This window comes from Astatotilapia calliptera, chromosome 22 (assembly GCF_900246225.1).
Source record: "Astatotilapia calliptera chromosome 22, fAstCal1.2, whole genome shotgun sequence".
Lineage (NCBI taxonomy): Eukaryota > Metazoa > Chordata > Actinopteri > Cichliformes > Cichlidae > Astatotilapia > Astatotilapia calliptera.
In genome coordinates, this window is record NC_039322.1 from 6,817,347 (window position 1) to 6,825,489 (window position 8,143).

At 39.5% G+C, this 8,143-nt stretch overlaps 1 protein-coding gene across 2 annotated transcripts; it reads left to right on the forward strand.

Moving 5' to 3' along the window:
- The first annotated feature begins 256 nt into the window (after window positions 1–256).
- Window positions 257–4,582, forward strand: LOC113014854 (C-type lectin domain family 9 member A-like). Of its 2 annotated transcripts, none has more exons than XM_026156637.1 (10): window positions 257–292; window positions 402–470; window positions 876–986; window positions 1,830–1,907; window positions 2,113–2,181; window positions 2,338–2,397; window positions 2,553–2,612; window positions 3,092–3,243; window positions 3,340–3,464; window positions 4,289–4,582. In XM_026156637.1, exons 2-10 carry the CDS (start codon window positions 440–442, stop codon window positions 4,521–4,523), a joined length of 921 nt encoding a protein of 306 aa, XP_026012422.1. In that variant the 5' UTR covers window positions 257–292; window positions 402–439; the 3' UTR covers window positions 4,524–4,582. The 2 variants fall into 2 exon arrangements, with proteins under 2 accessions (XP_026012422.1, XP_026012421.1); XM_026156636.1 differs by having other exon boundaries at window positions 275–307.
- The last annotated feature ends 3,561 nt before the right edge of the window (window positions 4,583–8,143 follow it).

Below are 8,143 nucleotides of genomic sequence, written 5' to 3' on the forward strand. Positions count from 1 at the left end.
AAGGTAAATAAACACAACTATTGATGTGTTAATGATAATATTTCTAATACTTGTAGCTAAACAAATGTTTGAAATGAGTTTTTGTACAGCTCATTACTTTTAAGCAGGTTTTTTAACTGCTGTTTGAGAAGCGTCATTGACGGTAATATTTTTTTTCTACTCTAGTATCTGTTTGAATTTGTCTTGAAATAGATAAGCTGCGACCCTCCCATCCTTTAAAGTCATCAGGAAGTTAGGTTTTTTTTAACAGAGAACTGTGAAAAGTGCCTCACTTCTTTTTGAAAAGCCTGAGGTGAGGGTCGCAGAGGTGAATCTTGATGCTAAATTTTCAGTAAATATTGAAGGAATTGATTAAATAATAAGCACCAGTTTCTTTTTGTTTTTTTTATTGTGAAACACAGGTGGACTAACTCTGAAGTCAGGAGCTTGAAGCTTCAGCATGATGAGCCGTCCACAGAAATACATAGAAGGTAAGAATGTGGTGGTAAATCAACAGGGAGGAGAAAAAGCTACACTTTTTGTGAACAATGCTGTTTTCATAGAATGTAACAGCTCCTGAAATTAAACAATACTCTTATAGTTAAAATATCTCAAGCAGGGCTTTGTCACATGAAATTATGAAAAACCTTATGAAGAAATTTATGAAGAAAAAAATTTGTCAGCCATTTTGCTGTCTAATATACAGTGTGTCATGTTTCCCATTGGTCTAATCCAGCTGTGGTTCTCACCTGTTTTAAACTTATATAGTAGACAAACAGTGAAATTATATTAAGCGGTGAAATATCTTTACATCTGTCCTCAACTGCACTAGAGTTTGAACTATTTATTAAACGTTTATGTACTTGTGTGTTCACTTTCTGTCTCCTCTGAATCAGGTGAAGCTCTTCACTCTCAACATGCAAAATCAAACAATGCGTTAAAGCTCAGAGTGGCCGTGCTGGTTGTCTGTGTTCTCCTGGTATCGGCTCTCGTGGTAACTTATCTCTGTGAGTTTGTAGTTTTATATATATGTCTTTACTTAAATAAGCGTCTGATTTATCATAAATTAAATGAGAATCAGAATGTTTATATTAAATTTTTTTAAAAGAAACTCAACTTATGACCTTTTAATTCATCTGCATCATATGAAATACTTATATTTTAAAGTTCTAACAGGCTTCAGAACAAATCTGTCCACTACTTTAACTAAATATAAAAAGAATTTTTGAAAGTATTTTAGCTCTTAACAAAGGTCAGTGAGCTATATTATCACCTGCTTTCCTATAACACTCAGTGTCGAGTCCTTGCTTCTGTCTTATGCAACACATGCAGTCAGTTTATAGCAGTCAATTATTGATTTATTATGGTTAAGAAAACCTGATATAAATTCATAACATGTCATAATTTGAGTAATGACATAATAAATAATTGGATGAATGGCAAAGTCATTCATCAATGTGTTTTACTCTGAGGTGGAACTATGCTTTTTAATGCTTTATTTTATTGTGATACACATATATATTAGTTTATATTATCTATATATTAGTTGATTACTTGCAGATTAATTATGATTTTATGATTTTATTATGATTTTTAATGAAATTATATTCAATTAAAAAGAAAGCATTTAAAAGCATTGTTTTACTTTTCAGTTAAATCATAAAACACTTTATAAGTGGTCGCTCTATGCATTCATTTCACAATGACATCAGAAAGGTTCTGGTAACGAAGATCTTCTCATTGGCTATAGACTCTACAGATACAAATGCAAATACACTTCATAGAGATTAAGTGAAACCAAAAATATTACTGACTATTTAAATTTTTTCTTATTTTATTTTTTTAATAAGTGTTTGAGCTTTTGAAAACCAGGGAAAATCTCAGAAATCTTGAACTGAAGCAGAAAACCATAAAAGCCGATGTCACAGGTAAGAATATAAGACTCCAGTAATATAATTTTATACTAAACTCTTTCATTTAATCACGTAACACATATAATATTATTAAATTTTGCTTATTGTTTTTTCCTAAGATTTTAAGCAGGAAACATTTTCATACTTGTTATTGATCCTGATGAATAATTGCTATTCTTTTTTTTTAATCCTAATCTTTCTCTTTGTATTGTTTTTTTAGAGAGACTGCCTGAAATCAAACCATGTAGTACAGTGCAGCCCACATGTCCAGAGCCTGAAGTAAAAATTAGTACGTTATGAATTGCCAAAAGAGATTTAATAAGCAAATAAATAAAAATATGAAATTATATATAATATATAAAAATATATAGCTTCAGGACCCAAGGAGCAGCATGCTGAAAACTTAATGAAAATCAATTATTTTTTAATTTCTTTTTCAAAACAGTAACACAACCGTGCAACATAATACAGCCTACAACCCCACAACCTACTGAAATAACCACCAGTAAGTTTTAGATTTTGTTTTGTTTTTGACACATTGTTTTATCCTCTGATTAAGGAAACGGGATAAAAGGAGAATTGTCTTGCAGCCAAATAAAAAACAATAGATGATGTTGCTGAAATTTTTACAAAAATGTTTTTATCTCTTATCCATACCAGTAACACAATCATACACCATGATACCGACTACAACCCCACAACCTTCTGAAATAACTACGAGTAAGTTTTATATTTTGCCACTGAAATGTTTTTGTTAATCCTCTGATTAAAGAAACAATGATGGACTGACAGAATCAGTATGTTAGATTTCAACTGCAGGCCAGTCTCCTAATACAGCGGTCCCCAACCCCGGGCCTCGGACCGGTACCGGGCCGCGAGAGTTGAGGCTCAGGTGTGAAATGTATAGTTTTCAGGGTTTTTATCGGTCTTCAGCGTTATTTTGTTATCGTTTTTATCGTTTACTCGGTTTTCCTGGGTCTTTTCACGTGTGTTATGAATAAATCTTCTTTTTTTCGGTACCGGTACTAGTTTTATTTTGTTGTATTTATCCGCAACACCTTAAAGGCCGGTCCATGAAAATATTGTCGGGCATAAACTGGTCCGTGGCGCAAAAAAGGTTGGAGACTGCTGTCCTAATACATAAAAATGAACATGTTTTCTTCCACATGACTGAAGTCTTTAATGTATTCCCCTCAAAGATGATCCATGTTATGAATGTGAAGATGGCTGGAAGCAACATGGAGAAAATTGCTATTTTTTCTCCACAAGAAAATCATCCTGGGATGCAAGCAGAACTGTATGTAGAACTCAAGGAGGAGACCTGGTTAAGATAGACAGCAGTGAGGAGCAGGTATAAAACATTTATGCAGGTTCATGATCTCAAACTCATATTTCATCCAAAGATGGGAAGTTTCACAAAGTAATTTAATCAAATGTTCCTGTTTAGAGTTTCTTGAGGACAACCATTCAACAAATAACAGGGAGCTATGTGATTTATTTCTGGATCGGACTGACAGACTCAGCAGAAGAGGGCAGATGGTTGTGGGTGGATGGCTCACCGCTGAATGAAAGGTTTAATTAAATCCAATTACATTATATTACATACACAAACAGTCAAAAGTTTGGACACACCTTCTCATTTAATGTTTTTTCTTTATTTTCATGACGATTTACATTGTAGATTCTCACTGAAGAGATCAAAACTATGAATGAACACATATGAAATTATGTAGTAAACAAAAAAGTGCAAAATTACTCAAAAAATGTATTATATATTATATTATATTATATGTATTATATATATTTTTAAAAAATCCCCACTCGCCCATGCGGGCAGTCTATCCTTCGACCTCAGTTCCTCTACCAGAGGCCTGGGAGCTTGAGGGTCATGCCCAGTATCTTAGCTGATCCTAGGACTGCGCTCTTCTGGATCTCCACTTGGAGCCACTTGCCTTCTCGACCATCCTAGGGGGCGTCTCCCATTTTGACCTTGGGACTTTCCAGCCCTGGTTTGGTAGACCCCAGCCTCTATGGATCTTGTGCTCAGAGCTTGTTCCTGTGCTGCTATGATTAGTGCCTCTGTGCTGTCTTTCAGTCCAGCTTTATCCAGCCACTAGTAGGATTTCTGGATATCAGCCACCTCCTCTATCCGCCAGTGACAGTGAGGAGGTAGGAGAAAAGAGAGGAGAGAAAAGAAGAGAGAGAAGAAGGGCAGAGAGACAGGGGGGGGGGGGGGGGGGGGGAACACAAACAGTGGGAAAGAAGAGACACGTTTCATGACATGCAGTAGTGGCATATTAAAAAATTGAACAAATTCTGAAATTTTTTTTATTCATTTTCACAATCAAAGTTACCAGCTTTCACTGTTGCTGTTCTTTCTGTTCTTAATCGATTAGGTTGACATTCTGGTTCTTTCATGAGCCAGATGATTGGACTGAGGAAGATTCTGATGGAGAGGACTGTGCGAGGATGGAGCCAATGTATTGGTTTGATAAATCATGCAAAGCACGTGAAAGAAGTATTTGTGAGAAACCAGCTGCTGCTGTGTGTCCTCACTTCAGTTCAGGAACAACAGTGAGAGTAGAGGACACAATGAGCTATTTTTCTAAAGCTAATGCTGCAAACATTTAAAGTTTCCATTAAGAAATGTTTAATGAAAAAACTATATCTATCTATCTATCTATCTATCTATCTATACTGTTTGCAAATAAATGTGAAATGTGGAATGCTTTTTTGTGCCTGGTCTTCTTATTCATGTATTATGGGTTAAAGCACCAATGATACCTGTGAATTCCTTATTTTTTCTCTTTATTCATAATCTTTAAGAATTTACAAAAACAATTTCCTGGAAAATGTGTGAAGAAAAAAAAGACCTCAGTCTGTTTTTCTGTGCCGCTTAAATAGTTACAGGGATGTTATTATACCTTTACCTGCTGCATGATCTTTTGAAACTGTAGATATTTTGTGTATAAATAATAAAGAAAAGTACTACACCTAAAGACAAATGAAAAAATTGAGTAAAACAGAAACACAAATAGAGGGTGCTGCATGTCGACATCAAAAAATTTGCTTGTCAAAAAATTAAACTGCATAGCGAGATTTCAATATTATTCAAAATAAGTAGTTTTAAGTGAATCCAATTACAATGCAACTCATTTTAAAGCATGCAGTTTACATTAAAGATAAAGTCTTCTATTTATCCTTTAAAATTTTGCACAAAACTTTGAAGTTAAGGAAGTTCTTGTAATTATTTCTTACTGAAATCATAAAGATAGACAAGAGCTCATCATGCCAAGACTTCTTTTCAGAATTTGTAGACATAGTTATGGTCAAGTTTGCATACACTCATCAGGGGCATGAATGTCGTGGTAATTTGGAGACTTTTAGAATAGAATAGAATAGAATAGAATAGAATAGAATTCAACTTTATTGTCATTGCACATGCACAGGTACAGGGCAACGAAATGCAGTTTGCATCCATCCAGAAGTGCTTTAATGATATAGATATATTACAATATATATTAGCAATAATATAGATATGTGAGTATATTACAGAAATGGGTCTATTATGGTATGTTATAATGTACACGGTATGAAGTATGTTGTGAATATTCTATAACTATAAGTATGTACAGGCTGTAGTGAGTACAAGCTATGTACAGGATATGAGGCTTGTGGGCGACCGTGGCTCAGGGGGTTGGGAATCGCATCTGTAACCGGAAGGTCACCGGTTCGATCCCCGGGCTCTCTGTCCTGGTTGTTGTGTCCCTGGGCAAGACACTTTACCCTACTTGCCTACTGGTGTTGGCCAGAGGGGCCGATGGTGCGATATGGCAGCCTCGCTTCTGTCAGTCTGCCCCAGGGCAGCTGTGGCTACAACCGTAGCTTGCCTCCACCAGTGTATGAATGTGAGAGTGAATGAATAGTGGTATTGTAAAGTGCTTTGGGTGCCTTGAAAAGCGCTATATAAATCCATTATTATTATTATTATTATGAACAGGATATAAATATGAAAAACTATACAGAATATGAAATAAATAACTTTACAGAATCTGAGATATACAGCTATACAGAAATGGGAACTATGCAAGTTGTAGGATTAAAGATTATCGAATGTACTGAATGATTATTTACACAGAGCTATACAGTAATGCAGTTAAGATAAGTGAGGGTATAGATAGTTTCTACAGAGGCTATATAAAGTGCTAGTGGTTGTGAGTGGTGGTTCAGTCCATGTTATTATTGTGTGTTTGAGGGTACAGTTGTCCATTGTGGGTGTGTATATGTTCAGTCCATGAGTTTAACGTGGGTCAGATGTCAGGAGGCAGAGTTCAGGAGTCTGACAGCTGTGGGGAAGAAGCTGTTCCGGTACCTGGTGGTCTTAGTCCGGAGGCTCCTGTGGCGCCTCCCAGAGGGCAGGAGGGTGAAGAGTCCATGTGATGGGTGACTGGGGTCTTTGATGATTTTCCCAGCCCTTTTCAGACACCGCTTCCTGTAGATGTCTTTTATGGCAGGAAGTGGTGCTCCGGCGATGCACTGGGCAGTTTTCACGACCCTCTGCAACGCCTTCCGGTCCGAGGCAGAGCAGTTCCCGTACCAGACTGTTATACAGTTGGTCAGGATGCTCTCGATGGTGCAACGATAGAAGTTCACCAGGATGTCTGAGGACAGGTGGTTCTTCCTCAGAGTCCTCAAGAAGAAGAGGCGCTGGTGAGCCTTCTTGACCAGCTTGGAGCAGTTGGTTGTCCAGGTGAGATCCTCGGAGATGTGGACTCCCAGGAACTTGAAGCTGCTCACACGCTCCACAGCCGTCCCCTTAATGTGGATGGGTGGATGTGGGTCAGCATTCCTCCTGTAGTCCACGATGAGCTCCTTGGTCTCCTCGGTGTTAAGCAGCAGGTTGTTTCTGTCGCACCACTCAGCCAGATGATCCACCTCCTCCCTGTAGGCGGCCTCATCGTTGTCACTGATGAGGCCAATCACCGTGGTGTCATCTGCAAACTTAATGATGGTGTTGGAACCATCAGCAGGTCTGCAGTCGTGGGTGAAGAGGGAGTAGAGGAAAGGGCTCATCACACAGCCTTGTGGTACACCGGTGTTCATCGTGATTGTAGATGAGCAGCGGTTATCCAGCCGGACATGTTGGGGGCGGTTGGTCAGGAAGTCCAGTAACCATTTGCAGATGATGGAACTGATGCCCAGGTCTGTCAGTTTCCTGATGAGTTGTGAGGGGTGGATTGTATTGAATGCTGAACTGAAGTCTATAAACAGCATTCTGGCGTAGGTGTTGTTGTTGTCCAGGTGTGAGAGGACAGAGTGCAGTGCGATGGAGACTGCATCCTCTGTGCTCCTGTTCTGGCGGTATGCAAATTGGTGGGGGTCCAGGGTGGGGGGGAGACAGGATTTGAAGTGTGCTAGGACCAGCTGCTCTAAGCACTTAGTGATGATGGGGGTGAGTGCTACTGGGCTGGATGGAGGTGGATTTGAAGCAGGCCGGTACCACAGCGTGGGCCAAGGACAGATTGAATATGTCTGTGAGTACTCCTGCAAGCTCCCCAGAACACGCTCTGAGAACACGCCCGGGGATGCCATCAGGGCCTGCAGCCTTGTGGACATTGATCCTGCTCAGCACCGCTCCTACATCGGTGGGGGAGAGAGTCAGAGGTTGGTGGTCTGGCGTCATGTCTGCTTTGGTTGTGGTTGTGGGGCTCAAAACGAGCATAAAAGTTGTTGAGCTCGTTGAGGAAGGAGACATCAGAGGATGCGGGGGAGGGTTTGGTGGTCCTGTAGTCTGTAATGGTCTGGAGTCCTTGCCACATGCGTCGGGGGTTGGAGTTGGAGAAGTGTTCTTCTACCTTCTTTTTGTAATGGTGTTTGGCTTTTTTGATGCCCTTCTTTAGATTAGCCCTGGCTGTACTGTAGGCGTGTGCATCTCCTGACCTAAAGGCAGTGTTGCGGGCCTTCAGGAGGAGACGAACATCCCGGTTCATCCAAGGCTTCTGGTTGGGGTACATGGTGATCCGTTTCTGGGTGGTGACACTGTCTGTGGTTTCGGAGATGTAATCCAGTACAGATGAGGCGTACTGGTCCAGGTCTGTGTGGGTGAACATATTCCAGTCTGTGTTTTTAAATCTGTCCTGGAGCACTGCGTCTGTCCCCTCAGGCCACACTTTAAATGTCCTTACAGCAGGTTTCACACGTTGGATGAGTGGTGAATACCTAGGTGTGAGGAACAGAGAGAGATGGTCCGA